Source organism: Bos taurus, chromosome 17, assembly GCF_002263795.3.
Source record: "Bos taurus isolate L1 Dominette 01449 registration number 42190680 breed Hereford chromosome 17, ARS-UCD2.0, whole genome shotgun sequence".
NCBI classification, from domain to species: Eukaryota; Metazoa; Chordata; class Mammalia; order Artiodactyla; family Bovidae; genus Bos; species Bos taurus.
In genome coordinates, this window is record NC_037344.1 from 57479227 (window position 1) to 57493883 (window position 14657).

At 50.1% G+C, this 14657-nt stretch overlaps 1 protein-coding gene across 5 annotated transcripts in view; it reads left to right on the forward strand.

The window, feature by feature from the left end:
* The window catches only part of KSR2 (kinase suppressor of ras 2), a 485372-nt gene that overhangs the window by 285202 nt on the left and 185513 nt on the right, over nt 1-14657 (forward strand). For all 5 annotated transcript variants that reach the window (XM_059876166.1, XM_015475495.3, XM_059876167.1 and 2 more), the window contains one exon: nt 3337-3521. In XM_059876166.1, coding sequence (XP_059732149.1) covers nt 3337-3521 — 185 coding nt within the window. The remainder of the gene's footprint in view (nt 1-3336; nt 3522-14657) is intronic.

Consider the following 14657-nt stretch of genomic DNA (forward strand, 5'->3'; position numbering starts at 1 on the left):
AGGTCACCCTTTGGCTAATTAGATGAGGCCCACTGCAAAAGATTTAAATGGCCCAATTTGAGAAGGAGGAGCAACTCACACAGCCCCGGGTTAGACCAGCGGGCATTTTTCCTGTTTGGGGAAATGGCTCCTGGATTAGCCCCCTACCGCCCAGGGTGGTGTGTGAGAACGCGTGTTTTCGCCTGTCCTCCTGCCATGCCCGCCGAGAGGAGCTTGTCTGTCCCCAACCCTGTCATTTCCTCCCAGTCGACAGGGCCAGATGCTCCAGACCCCGTTAATGAGATGCTGAGGGATTTGGCCATTGAAGGCTTTCGAGTTCAAGGGGACATAACCCCACCCCTGACGCAGCTGAGGGGCTGTGAGCCGGCAGCTCAGCTTAACTCAAGATCCAGCAGACTTTAGGGAGAGGAAATGGTACAAAGCCCAACCATCAGTTTGCGACTTCCCCCGGCAACCTTTGTGATGAAAGCTCTAAGAGGCAGGTTGGCAAATGGACATTCATCATGAGCCTTCTGAGTGCAGAGCTGTCTGCCAGACCCAGGCAGAGGTGGCCGAGGCTGGCAAAAGAAATAAGGTGCATCTCCATCCTCTAGGAGCCCATAGTTGAGAAGTAACTGGGAAGATGTTAATAAACAGTCCTCCTGACTCACAGATCAGATCTGGGCCACAGTCCTTTAGAATTCTCACGAGGTGGCGGATGTTGGTTCCCAGCCTGAGTTGGGGCACATGGACTTGGATGGGAGTCTGTGGACCTGGCTCTGCCACTGTGGGGCGCCTGCTTTGTGTCTGCATGGACATCCAGCTTAACCTGGTCATAGTTGCATTAATAGCAGGTATATGCAGATGACACCAACCTTATGGCAGAAAATGAAGAGGAACTAAAAAGCCGCTTGATGAAAGTGAAAGAGGAGAGTGAAAAAGCTGGCTTAAAGCTCAATATTCAGAAAACGAAGATCATGGCATCACTTCATGGGAAATAGATGGGGAAACAGTGGAAACAGTGTCAGACTTTATTTTTTTGGGCTCCAAAATCACTGCAGATGGTGACTGCAGCCATGAAATTAAAAGACGCTTACTCCTTGGAAGAAAAGTTATGACCAACCTAGAGAGAGTATTCAAAAGCAGAGACATTACTTTGCCAACAAAAGTCCGTCTAGTCAAGACTGTGGTTTTTCCAGTGGTCATGTATGGATGTGAGAGTTGGACTGTGAAGAATGCTGAGCGCCGAAGAATTGATGCTTTTGAACTGTGGTGTTGGAGAAGACTCTTGAGAGTCCCTTGGACTGCAAGGAGATCCAACCAGTCCATTCTGAAGGAGATCAGCCCTGGGATTTCTTTGGAAGGAATGATGCTAAAGCTGAAACTCCAACTTTGGCCACCTCATGCGAAGGGTTGACTCATTGGAAAGGACTCCGATGCTGGGAGGGATTGGGGGCAGGAGGAGAAGGGAACGACAGAGGATGAGATGGCTGGATGGCATCATGGACTCGATGGACGTGAGTCTGAGTGAACTCCGGGAGTTGGTGATGGACAGGGAGGCCTGGTGTGCTGCAATTCATGGGGTTGCAAAGAATCGGACACGACTGAGTGACTGAACTGAACTGAACTGAACCTGAACCCTCATTCTGTGCTGCGTCCCGTGTCATGCATGTGATCTCATAGAAGTATTCGTATCACGATTTCCTTCTTAGATAGGTGCTATTATTTACCCCCATGGTCCAGGAGAGGAAACTGAGGCACAGAAAGGTGGGATCTCTTTCCTGAGGTTACAATCAGGACCTGAGCGCCAGTCCTCCCCCCGACCCCAAAGCCTGTGTGAATTTGACTCCTACTCCCTCTGTGCAGACGCCTTTTTGAACCTTCACAGCTGGACGCTCATGTGGAATGAAATGCCGCGCCCTATCCCTCTCACGGGGGGCGGGGGGGGGGGTTGGTGAGCCAGCCAACGCCGCCTGCCATTCTAACAAGAGGCCTTGCTGCTGACCCCTGGAGAGATAATAAGCAAGGCTGCCAGCGCAGGTGCTGCAAGGGGGCGACTCGGCAGGCACTGCTAGAACTCCTTAAAGCTGAGGAGCAGCAGACCTCCTGGAGAGGGTGACTTCTAGGCTGCCCGTGTGGGAGGCCTCCAGTCTTAAAATTAACACTCTCCCGCCCTCTGTCCAGAGCTGTGAAAATCTGCAAGGGGGTTTGCTTTGACCACAGGGGGGCGCCCAACTCCTTGCCACACCTGAACAGGGCACTGGGGTGGGGGGAGGTGAGGGGGAGAGAAGTGAGGGTAATTTGGGGTGCAGTTTTAAACCAAACTCTCTTCAGCTGATCACATGAGCTCCTGGGGAAGGGCAGAAACATTTCAAAACCAGCCCAAGAGGGACCTTCTATTCAGCTGGGGCTGAGCTAGGGGCTGAGAGTTCCAACAACAGTAATGACGGGGTCCCACCCTCCAAAGAGCCCACAGTCAGGAGAATTCAAACGCCGTCTGCTAAGTGTCCATCCAGAGCAATCATTTAACAAGCATTTCATGAGCACCGACTGTGTGTCAGGCTCTGTGATGGTTGCCAAAGACAGAAAAACAAAAACAGTGCAAAATCATTGCCCTCAAAGATCCGCAGTCCACGTGGGAGAGAGAGTGTGTGTGTGCATGTGTATGCACGGGCAAGCTTAGTTGTATCCAACTCTTTGTGACCCCATGAACTGTAGCCTACCAGGCTCCTCTGTTCATGGGATTTCCCAGGCAAGAAAGCTGGAATGGTTGCCATTTCCTAATCCAGGGAATATTCCCCACCCAGGGATTGAACCTGTGTCTCTTACATTGGCAAGCAGACTCTTTAGCACCGTGCCACCTGGGAAGCCTACAGGAATAAGTCTGGAAAAAATAGGGAAGTGCAGACACAGAGATACATAGAGAATACTTTACAAGGGTGGAGGAGGAGCACCAACCGAAACTAGGAGGAAATGGGGAGTATCAGGGAAGGCTTCCTGGAGGAAGAACACTCGACCCTGGCTGGGATGCACTACCGGTGCCAGGGAAGGCTTCTTGGAGGAGAGGACATGAGAGCCAGAGTTATAAACGACATGTGGGGGTCAACCAGGCAAAGAAGGAGTGGGTCTTTCAGACGATGGGAACAGTGTAAGCCATGGACTGGAGGTGAGGAACAGCACAGAATATAGTGCGGGGAGCCTCGGGAGGGAAAGCGGAAGAGGGTGGCAAGGCCAGGTGGAGATGGGGGGGGAGGGGGGGGTCGGTGCCGAGTGCTATGGTAAGGAGATAGGGCCTCCGGCTGTCTTTGTGTGTGCGTAGGGATACATTCCCCTCTTCTCTTTCTGTCTCCTTTTCAGAGCCAAGAAGAAAAGCAAGCCCTTGAACCTCAAGATCCACAGCAGCGTGGGCAGCTGTGAGAACATCCCCTCCCAGCAGCGCTCCCCGCTGCTGTCCGAGCGCTCCCTCCGCTCCTTCTTCGTGGGACATGCGCCCTTCCTGCCCTCCACCCCTCCCGTCCACTCCGAGGCCAATTTCTCCGCAAGTAAGTCCTCTGCACCCGTACCCGGGTGGCTGCACCTGCTGCTCTCCGCTCCCGGGGCGCGCCCTCTGCTTTTCCTTCGGTGAAAATACGCCTCATCCGCGCTCCGCCAGGCACCACCCGCTGCGCCACGCAACGCCCCTGCGGATGGTTTCGGAGAAAAGGGGGTGGAATAGGGCGGCCCTGGGCCGTGTGCTGCTAAGTGTCACTGGGCCCGTGTGCCTGCGGGTGTGTAGGCATGACAGCGAGAAGCAAGCTTGCAGGACGTTACAGGAAACAGCAGTCCTTTCTTTCCTGTGCTTCTCAGCTGCCCAGTCACAGGATTCTCCCTGGACACCATGGGCTAAGGCGTCTCTGATTTAATTTTGTAATTTTCTCCCCCACACCGGTGGATGCGTGTAACCTTTACATCTCCATGATGGATTTTCGTTCACACTGGGCTGAGCGGGGCCCGGGGTGGCTTACATTCTGCTGTCATGAGTTTTGCGGCAAAGTGGTTATTCCTAGGGGCAGAAATGGAACTTTCTGGTGATCAAGGATGAAGTCTCAGAAGGCGTTTAATCTTTTCTGCCCAGAGGCCCGTTTTGCTGAGCAGGCGCAGATGTGGTCAGAGGGGAGCCCCTGAAAAAAGCTCAACCAGTCCTCCAGCCAAGACAATAACTTTATTGCTTGGGAACTTGGGAAGAGGAGGGGGTGCTAGAATGTGGAGAAATAACCCCTTGCCCTTAATACAGCCAGACTGTGTCCACGTGTTGCTACTCTGATAAGTGATAAATGATGCTCACTGAGTAACTAGTATGTGCTAATCAGACACATGTGTGATGTCATTTAGTTCTTGCAACAATCAGTGGTACACATGGATTATTCCCATTGTATAGATGAGGAAATTGAGGCCCAGAGACATCAAAGAATTGCCTAAAGTCACACAGCTATGTAGTTGAGTCAGGATTTGAATCTGATTCCTTCTAACTCCAGAGTATACCAGTTTAACCATCATGCCTGATTTTGTAACCAAGTTCCTCAGATACCCAGCAGGACATCTTTCTCTAAATGTGGGATTCTGTTCTTTATCTTTACATAAAGGTTTTTAAAACTCTTTTTAGGGAGCCCATGGACCTGTTAAGGATTGGATGCAATCTGTTAGTTCTCTCGCTGGAAAACTGCAGATGGAATGTCCAACACAGATGTCTGGAGTCAGGATTGTCAGGTTGAGAAGCTCTGCCTTTCCCCGGCTGGATGGCCCGAGCAGAACGGTGAACTCAGTTTACAGTCCACACATGTGTCTCCTGCGTCCACTGCAGGACTCAGTGGAGGGCCTGGTGCCAGAAGAGACTTGTGTGGACGTCAGGAGAGGCTCCAGAGCCTGGCTTGTCTCGGTGCCCGAGGCTACAGGCCCTGAAGCAAGCAAACTAACATAGTGCTCCCGACACACGTCGACGCCAGAAAGCCAGTTTATACATTTGTCAAGAGAAATCACTGTCAGAGGGATTAGAGACACTCCATGATGGTGGGTGGGCCTGAGGTGAGCCTGGTCAAGGGAAAGGGGTGATGACATTTGCGGTGAGTATTGGCAGCCGACTGGGGCAGGGCGCCATGGCTCTGGAGGGGGCTGCCTGGGTTCCAGCCCCAGCTCTGTTATTTCTGAGCAGTGTGCTGACCTCCAGCAAGTTAAGAGCCTCTCTGAGCCTCAGTTTCCATAATCTGTGAAATGGGAAAACAATAGCTTCACGTCACACATGTTTGTGAGGACTGGATGAGCTCATATTTGTCAAATTGCCTGCACAGTACTTGGCACACAGTAAGCGCCTCATAATGGCAGTTGCTATTCTGATGTTTGTTGTCTCCTTCTCCTAGAGTCATTTCCATCCTCTGGCTCCATGATTAATTTTGAGGCTGTAGCTAAATGCCTTTCAGGTCACCCCAGCACCCCCAACCCAACTCCCTTTTGGCCCTAAGAGTGCCTGGAATTTACCTTGGCGTGATGCTGCGCACTGCCTCTGGCAGCCATCTGTCTTCAGGCATCGCCGTCATATGAGAGAATGTCAGCATGGCTGCCTCAAAGGGTTTGACCATAGCTCTGGACTTTAATTCCAGCCAGAGGAGAAATATCTCGATCTTACCTTAAAAAAAAAAAAACAACAGCCGTCAGACTTGCACGTTCAGACCCCTGCTTCTGCCCCAGAGTTTTGCAAGGATTCACCGTAGTTTCCCATTTTCATCCTGCCCTCATCTCCATCTGGAGGAGACGCTTCCCTGCCTGCCCGTGGGCAGGAGCGGAGTCATTCTGAATTAAAATCAGCTCCCGATACTATGAGGCCCTAGAAGCACAATTTTCTCTCAGGACAGTCCTGGTCCTTGTATGCAGAGAGGCCCCTCCCTGATCTCCCAGGAAGGAGAAAGCTAGCATTTGAGTCTCAGGGAGATAGCAAGTGTGTAACCCAAGTATTAGCTGGACTCCCGTGGACCAGTCGTATTTTTAGTGATCCTAACAAACAACAGAAGCAGAGGCAGCCTGGTGGAGGAGGCTCCAGATCAGGAAATGAGAAGCTCTCCACTGGATCTTGGTGTTGTCACCAGTGGCCCTGTGACCTTTGTCCTCGCTGGGCATGTCAGTGGCATTGTCACAGTTCAGATGCATTGCACTCTTTGCGGGCGGATATCATTATTCCCATGTTACAGATCAGGAAACTGAGGCTCTGAAAGGCGAGTGATCTTGACCACATTATAGGTATTGAATTCAAACGCAAACTCTAACCTGCATCCCGTCTTCCTTTCTCTCTCTGGGTCTCAGTTTCCCCAACTGTGCAATAAAAGACTCCATGCAGGTCCATTCCGGAGCTCAGGAACTCTAAGGCTAACCCAGGGAGTATGCAGAGCGGCTTTTCTAGGCAGATATTTTGACGCACTCAGAATGCCAGTCTGGGAGTCTCTGGGTCAGGGCTACGGGGAGCACACAGCTGCGGGCACCGGCTCCCCCATACTACTGACAGTCCTGTTCTCACGCCACTCTGAGTTCTAGAGGAGAACTTCCGGCCTCTGGGCCCCAGTGCCAGCCTTCCTCCCCTGACCCGGCTGAGGAAACCTCTGAGGCAGTGTCCCTGCCAGGCTGAGTCCGTCCTCCCGTTTGTCACTGTCAGCTCTGGCTGTGGCTGTGCTGAGAAGGGCGGAGATCCTATGTCCTGTTATCCCCGATGGTAATGCCGGGAGTCAGCATTAGGAAGATTCTGGCTGCAGAGTGGCCGGGCCTTGGACCCGGGGTGCCTAGCCACCTCGAATGAGCTGCAAGAAGGACTTAACCTCCTTGGGGCTGGCCCTGCTTCCCTGGTCTGGGGATGACAGGCAGGGGAAGGGAGGAGAGTAGAAGGAGTCTTGGCTCCTGAGGAATCCATCTCTAAGATTAGCCATGGACAAAACACCAGATATCAGACTCTACTGCTCAGCATGGAGGATGCTGACCCAGGAGTGAACCTGCTTCTCAGAGGAGAGAACCATCACTTACCTCTCCATCCTTGCTGTATTTATTTACTCCGTGCTGCGTTCATGCATGCCACATTGCCCTGTATTGTCTCATTGGATGCCTTCCACCCATGGACCATTTTTGGACCAATAAGCTGTGTGTCTGTGCCACCTTGGAGGGCATCTCTGACCCCCAGCTGACTCAGTTCAGGTAGCCTCTATGATCCCTATAAAGGAGCTTCTTCAGAATGAAAAAAAAATAAATTGCTGCCTACATGGGAACAGTAACTATTCATCACCATTCGATACCGGATGGTGGAAGTGATTTGGGGATTATAGCAACCAAGTGGTGGCTGACGTATCATTGGGCACATCACTGAACCCCGTGGGTCTAGTTCTACCCAGCAAAGATGGTAGTGAGGGTAAAATGAGGAAATCGTGTGAATTTCCTAGCATGGGGGCCAGAACTTAAAGCATTAAGTCTCAATGAAGGGTCGCTTGGGGAGCTCTTGCTGTACATTAGGTGATGGAATAGCTTGTAACAATGAGGAAAATGCCGATAATAATAGCAGTCGGCATTTATTGTGTGTTGACAATGTCCCAAGCTTCATCAATTCAGGCAAAGCAATTTATTTGTGTTGTTTTGTTTAAGCTTCATAGTCCTCCATTGGGTAGGTACTCTTCAGTTCAGTTCAATTCAGTCGCTCAGTCATGTCTGACTCTTTGCGACCATGGACTACAGCGCACCAGGCTTCCTATTATGATGCCCATTTTACAGATGAAGAAGCTGGGGCTGAGATTTAAGTCATTGCCCCAAGGTCACAGGCCAGGAATGGGATGGAGTTTGCTCTTATTCAGAATCTGCCAAATCTGCAACACTGGCATGTGAAATGGCAACACCTTTTCCACTGAAACTTCTTTGTTCAGCAAGTAGGGAGCTTACCTTGTTCAAAGTTTCTCTGTGGCACCCTTGCCTCGTTGGGAGACTGTGTGATGGGGGCCAGTCTTGCTCCAAGGATGCCTCTTGTTCCACCAGAGCACAGTGCTTGCTCAACAATCAGCACCCATGCTGGCTAGCAGACTGTTACCCCTCCGGACTCCAGTGTTTATATTCAGGGGATCCATCGTCCCAGGCAGTGGCCATCCCTGTGGGCAGGGGGCAGGCAGCTGCAGAATGCACCCAAAAGATGTCATCCTGAACATCTTTGGTAGAAGATGAGGGGTGATGGGGACTTCTTTTGCCACCTGCAGTTTTGGGGGTGTTTATTAGCTGTCTGGCTGGGTGGGTGGGTACTTCAGGGCAGCAGCTGCCAGAATGAACAAGTGACTGATGATACCTGGACATCCCCATCTTGGTCCTGAACACCAGCTGCAGTTGGATATGAGACCCCGGTCTTATGAAATAGTCCTTCACCAGGTGTTTGAAGGACAGCATGCCCTCGCCTTGCCCCGTCTCACTGTGCCCTCTCATCTCTTTTCCAAGAAGCTCCTGTTCTTTGTTCCAGAGACACAGCAACAGGCAGCTGACCCTCAGCTGAGGGCCTGGCCTTGTGTGCCTTGGCAAGATGAGTCAGAAGCCCAGTTTGTTAGGGAGGCAACCGAAGGTAGCAATAAAGACTGATGAAGCCGAGCTGCGGACTCCCAAGAAACCAGCCACTGGAAGGGTTATAAAGAGACTCGGGATGGGGGTGCATTATATAATGGGGTTTAATGAGGCTTGAGGCCAAGGTTCATTACCGCCACCCCCTGGAAGAGGGGGAAGAGGAGCGCGTGCTTTGACAAAATTTGATTGCCTGAACCACGTTCTCATCTCAGAATCGGGAGAAATTTTGAGAAATTTGAGTCTGACCTGGCTCAGTGGTGGCATATCCAAGGGGAAGACATGATATCCCATACGAGTGACCCAAAGGACTTTTCTCCCCTAGAGTGAGCCAGCGGAAATCCTGCTCCCCACACCCGTACCCAAGAGACCCAGGAAGCGCCCATGTCCCATGCCACCTGGCATCTTTGTGGTATTTTAGAAACTGAGATCCCAGCGGGTTGCTAACACTTACTGACCATCTGCCTGCCACTTGCCAGGCAGGTGCTGCTGTAGGTGCTTGATAGGCTCTCAGATGTGTGTACCTGGGAGCAAGTGAAATGGTACAGAAAGATTCATAATGAGGACTTCTGTCCCTCTCATCATCCCTCTCCCAGTCTTGCTTTTAAAAAATGCTTTCCATGTCTGCTGCTGCTGCTGGACTCACACAATTTAAGCTAGGTTATAACCGCTTTGTTGTTCTCAAAGCATGTCTCAGACCAGCACCATCCCAAAGCTTGTGAGAAATGCAAATTCTTACTCTTCTCCTTCCAGACCCACTGAATCAGTACCCCTGGGGAGGGTCCAGACTTCTGTATTTTCACCACCCCTTCAGGGTATTCTGCACTTGAACATTTGAGAATCACCCGATTATATCTCTCTCTCTTTTATGGGAAATAGTTTCAAGCTTACAGAAAAGTTGCAAAAACAATACAAAGGTTTCCTGTACCCCCTTAGCTCAGAGTCATTAGTTTTTATCATTTCTTTACATTTGCTTCTTCTCTCCAATCCCCCACCCCCCCCCACCCTCAGTTTCTCTTTCCATCTCTCTCCCTCCCTCTCTCTCTTTCTCTCCTTTCTGTGGACCATTCGAGACTAGGTTGCATATTCTCTTACATAACCACACCAGATTTAGTAAACTTGATATTGAATCAAGACTTTCATCTGACCATCTTCCAATTTCAGCAATTTGTCTCAATAGCATCCTTTATAGTATTTTTTTTTCTGGTGCAGGATCCAATCTGAGGTCACATACTACATTTAGCTGTTTTGTTGACCTTGGACAGTTCTTTAGCCCTCGTCATTTTGACTTTGACATTTTCGAAGAGTAGGGACCAGCCACATAACAGAATGTCCCTCAGTTTAGGTTTGTCTCACGTTTCCTTGTGGTTAGACTTGGGCTGTGCAGCTTTGGTGGGACTTCTACTCAAGTGGTGCTGTGTTTTACTTCAGTTCAGTTCAGTTCAGTCGCTCAGTCGTGTCCGACTCTTTGCGACCCCATGAATCGCAGCACGCCAGGCCTCCCTGTCCATCACCAACTCCTGGAGTTCACTCAGACTCACGTCCATCGAGTCAGTGATGCCATCCAGCCATCTCATCCTCTGTCGTCCCCTTCTCCTCCTGCCCCCAATCCCTCCCAGCATCAGAGTCTTTTACAATGAGTCAACTCTTCGCATGAGGTGGCCAAAGTACTGGAGTTTCAGCTTTAGCATCATTCCTTCCAAAGAAATCCCAGGGCTGATCTCCTTCAGAATGGACTGGTTGGATCTCCTTGCAGTCCAAGGGACTCTCAAGAGTCTTCTCCAGCACCACAGTTCAAAAGCATCAATTCTTCAGTGCTCAGCATTCTTCACAGTCCAACTCTCACATCCATACATGACCACAGGAAAAACCATAGCCTTGACTAGATGGACTTTTGTTGGCAAAGTAATGTCTCTGCTTTTGAATATGCTATCTAGGTTGGTCATAACTTTCCAGTGCAGCCCTATTCTCTGTGGGCCAGGGCTTCCAGACCTTTAGCTTTTTTTTAAAAAAAAAAAAACAGTCTGAGACCATGATGTTGATGAGAAAGCTCCAAATTTTAAAATCTAAGCACCCAGTGAAAAATCTTTCAACCGTGTGTGAACCAGTTTAAATAGTCCCACAGGCTTGTGGGTCCTACTTGGTCTTGGGTTTCCCAGTTTTTAACCTCTGTTCTAGAATCATGGAGGTCAGAACAGATAGGTACCTCAAAAATAACCAAGTCTAAGCCCTCATTTTTACAGATGTAGAAAATGAGACCAGAGAGCGGAAAGGACTTGCCCAGGGTTACAGAGCTGGGTTTGAACCCAGGTCTCCTGATGCCCAGCTAATGGTTCTCTCTGTTACACCAAGTTGGATGGAAAACTGAAGCTTCATAAAGGTTTGTGCTGAAAGTGCCACAGAGGAAGGGAACAGTGCCTTTGATTAAAAGGCAATGTATTTTGTATGTATGAAGGGCTAATGATGTGTGGGGTGTGTGTGTGTGCGCATGTGAATATGTACATTTTATGTGAGGCCACTATTGGGTTTTTATCAACTCCTTCTCTGATGTGCCCGTATATTTTGTAATTCCTGCCTTAGCACAAACAGTTTGGGCTCAGCATGCAGTGTGGACAGCCTTAGACCTTTTGTTATGATTGTTCTCACCAGGAACTGTGGCAGCAAAAATTGGTTGGTAAGTGGTTGGCACTTGGAACTGTGTGGGGGAGTCATTTGTACCTCTTGGAGTGAGTCCTGATCCCCAGTCAGGTACACATTGTCGGCACGGACATCCTGTTTCTGTGTCTGATTGTGCCTTTGTCTCACCAACAGCGCCTCCTGCACAAATAAATATTTTTGAACAGACAGTACCATTTTTGAGCATGCACTTTGGGGCCAACATTGTGAGTCTATAGCTACCCAGGAGCTTGAAGGCAAAGTAGAAAAGATTCTGCTTGTTGCTCTTCAGAGCTGCTGAGCTGGATGGTTTTGGCATCACTGAGGCAGGAACTGAAGTTGCTAGACTTCAATGCAGTCTTTGTATTTTATGGATGTTTTTCCTGACCAGAGAAGCAGGTGTCCAAGCAAAATTCTGCCAAAAACTGTTTTGTTAATCAGAAAATAAGCAGGTCTTTATTGCTTCATGATAGTGGTTGTATGGACGTATGGCTTTGTTACAAGTGACAGTAAACAAACTTGAGCTTTTTTTTTTTAAACTGTGAAAGTGATTTATTGGCACATGTAAGTGAAAAGTCCAGGGGTTGTGTGAGCTTCAGGCATGGCTCGATCTAGGGGCTCAGTTCATGTCAGGACTCTGTATCTCTCAGCTCTGCTCCTCTCCAGGGTGGCTTCACTTTTAGGCTTTCATGTGGTGACTATATGGCCTCAGAAGTTCCAGTCCCTTCCCTCTTCTGATCCATAGTAAAGGAGTGAGATTGTTTAAGTCTGAGATTCACTGAGTCAACCAGCATGACCATGTGCTCACCTCTGAACCAATCAGTGGAGTCAGGGGAATGGGGTGGAAACTTACTCGTTTAATCCTGAGCTGTGATTTTTACTTTGGGGCTTAGAAATGGAATCTTTTTTGCCTAAAAAGGGAACATGAATGCTGGGGAAGCTGACAACCAGTGCCCATTAGAGTAGAAATGAGCAACAATGGTCCCTGTACTCAAAAGCTTTGAGGAGCACCTTTCTGGCCAAATTAGTTCATGATCCAAGTTAGTGGGGACTTGTCCCCACTACTGTACAGAAAGCTCTTTCCTATTTCTGCGGGTCTCCCTTGGGCTGTATTTCTCAGTGATCCCTGGCAAGGAATTTCTTTTCTATCCCTCTGACACTCCTGTGGTGGGGTCTCCAGGAAGCACACAGCCTGTCAGGGAAGGTTAACCCGTGGTTCCGGGTGGAGACTCAGCTCCACTCACAATTTGAAGCCATAGCATCTTGGTATTAGCCAGGCATGGGATGTAGAGTTGGACAAACCTGGGTTTGAATCTCATCTCTGCCACTTATTGCCTAACATCTCTGAGCCTCAGTTTCCCCATCCTCAGTCCATTGCTCGTGGACTAGTTATTAGGATTTGAAATAAAAGGAAGCTGAGCACTGTGCCTGTTGCTTAGACCTGTTTTTCTGTGGTCGTCAATACTATCATGTAGGGTTTGGGTTTCAGTCAGCTTTGATCCTCCCTGGTTTCTGCTGGACATCGGTCCAAACCACCCCCGTCACCCACACCACACCTGAATGGAACCATCACTACTGATTGAATGCCGGACGAGTAAAGTGTGATACTGAGCGACTTAGTCCTTGTGGGCTTTTCTGGTCCTTGTGCCCATACCTGCCTTAAATGACATGTCCTTTGCTAATTCTAACAACAGAAGGTTTTCTTTTCACAGACATAGAGTCCACTCTTCTCATCCCCAGGACTGTGCCCCCCCACTCCCCTCCTGATGACCTTTTCCATCACTCACATGACACAGGCTGTCCTGTTCTAGGATGTAGCTCTGATAACTCTCATCTTCCTCCCAGACATTTTGTCTGTTACTCCTTTTGAGTGGGGCTTCCCCGGTGGTTCAGCGGTTGAGTCTGCCCTCCAATGCAGGAGATGCAGGAGACATGGTTTCAGTCCCTGGGTCAGGAAGATCCCCTGGGAGAGGAAATGGCCACCCACCCCGGTATTCTTGTCTGAAAAATCCCGTGGGCAGAGGAGCCTGGCAGGCCACAGTCCATGGGGTCATGAAGAGACAGACACGACCTGGTAACTGACCATGTACACACTCCTTCTCAACGGGGAGAGTCGCCCGTTGCCTCCTGGGCCTCAGGTGGACCTGTCCCCGCCCCACCCCTGCTGGCCTGGGCGCATCGTCTTACTGGTCATGGGTGCACACCCTTGCTCGAATGCCCCACCCCACCAGCATCCAGGCAGGATCTGGGCACCTGTGTTTCATTCCAGGCACTTTCTTCTCAGCTGGGATACGAGTGGCAAGTGTCTCACTGTGCTCCACGCTGCTCTGTCCGAGACCCCTGTTAAGCGATTCTCCCCTCGGCTAAAAGTCAGGGCATCACCAGGCAGGCGTGATGGACACGGTGCTGCCCCCAACTCCTCCCTTCTCTGTTTTCTCTCCTCCTCTCTTTCTCCATCCTGTCTGTCTCTCTGGATTGGTCAGCCTCTTTTTCTGTTGGTTTCCCCTGGGAACATTGCACCCTCCCCTTTCTCCCGTGGTGTCACCTTCACACTTTCAGTCCCCCTCCATGCCCTACCCCTTGCTGACGTCCCCTCTCTCTCTTCTCCTCTGTCTTTCTGTCCTCACCCTGCTGTCTCCAGTTACCCACCTTCCCAGCCTGACTCTTCCAGCCACTCTGTGCTGCGTTCCTTGATAGAGGTGATCTGGATTTGGTGGCTTGGGGGCTGGAGAGAGGGACGACTAACCCCCCCGCCAAGAGAAAAACCCCAAAGTGCCTGTCTCTTAGGGATTCATTACAAATCGTAGGGGTAGACGGCAGAAGGGTCCTGTCTGGGGCAGGGGCTGGCCTGCCTCTTCTGGGTGAACCCCACTGCTGATCCCATCATGACAGAACTGGGGTCTTAGGTCCTTAGATGCTAATTGGCATGGCTCAGCCTGCTTCCAGCCAGGGTCATTATTTTCTGTTTCCCCAAGCTTTCCATGCTGCATTTGGCCTCAGCATTTTCTGGAAACCCCAGGAGACAGAGTATTTAGGCCAGGGCTCAGCAATTTTTTCTGTGACCAGAGAGCAAATATTTCCAGCTTTGCAAGTCAACAGTCTCAACTACTAACTCTTCAATAGTAGCATGAATATAGCCTTATGTAACCAAAGGGGTAGGGCTGTGTCCCAGTAAAGCTTTATTTATAAAACAGGGGGTGGGCTAACTTGGGCTCAGACTTGGAAGCTAAACAAGACCTGTTTTCACCTCCCAGCTCTGCCCCCTACTGGCAAGGAGACCTTGGGCGAGTGAGGTCTCTGAGCTGCTGTTTCTCATCTGCAAAGTTAGGAGAACATTTGGGCTTCCCTCATAGGGTGGTTTTAAGATTACATGAGAGAATGCCTGTAAATGGCTAGCACAGGGTCAAGCACATGGTGAGCAGGCAATA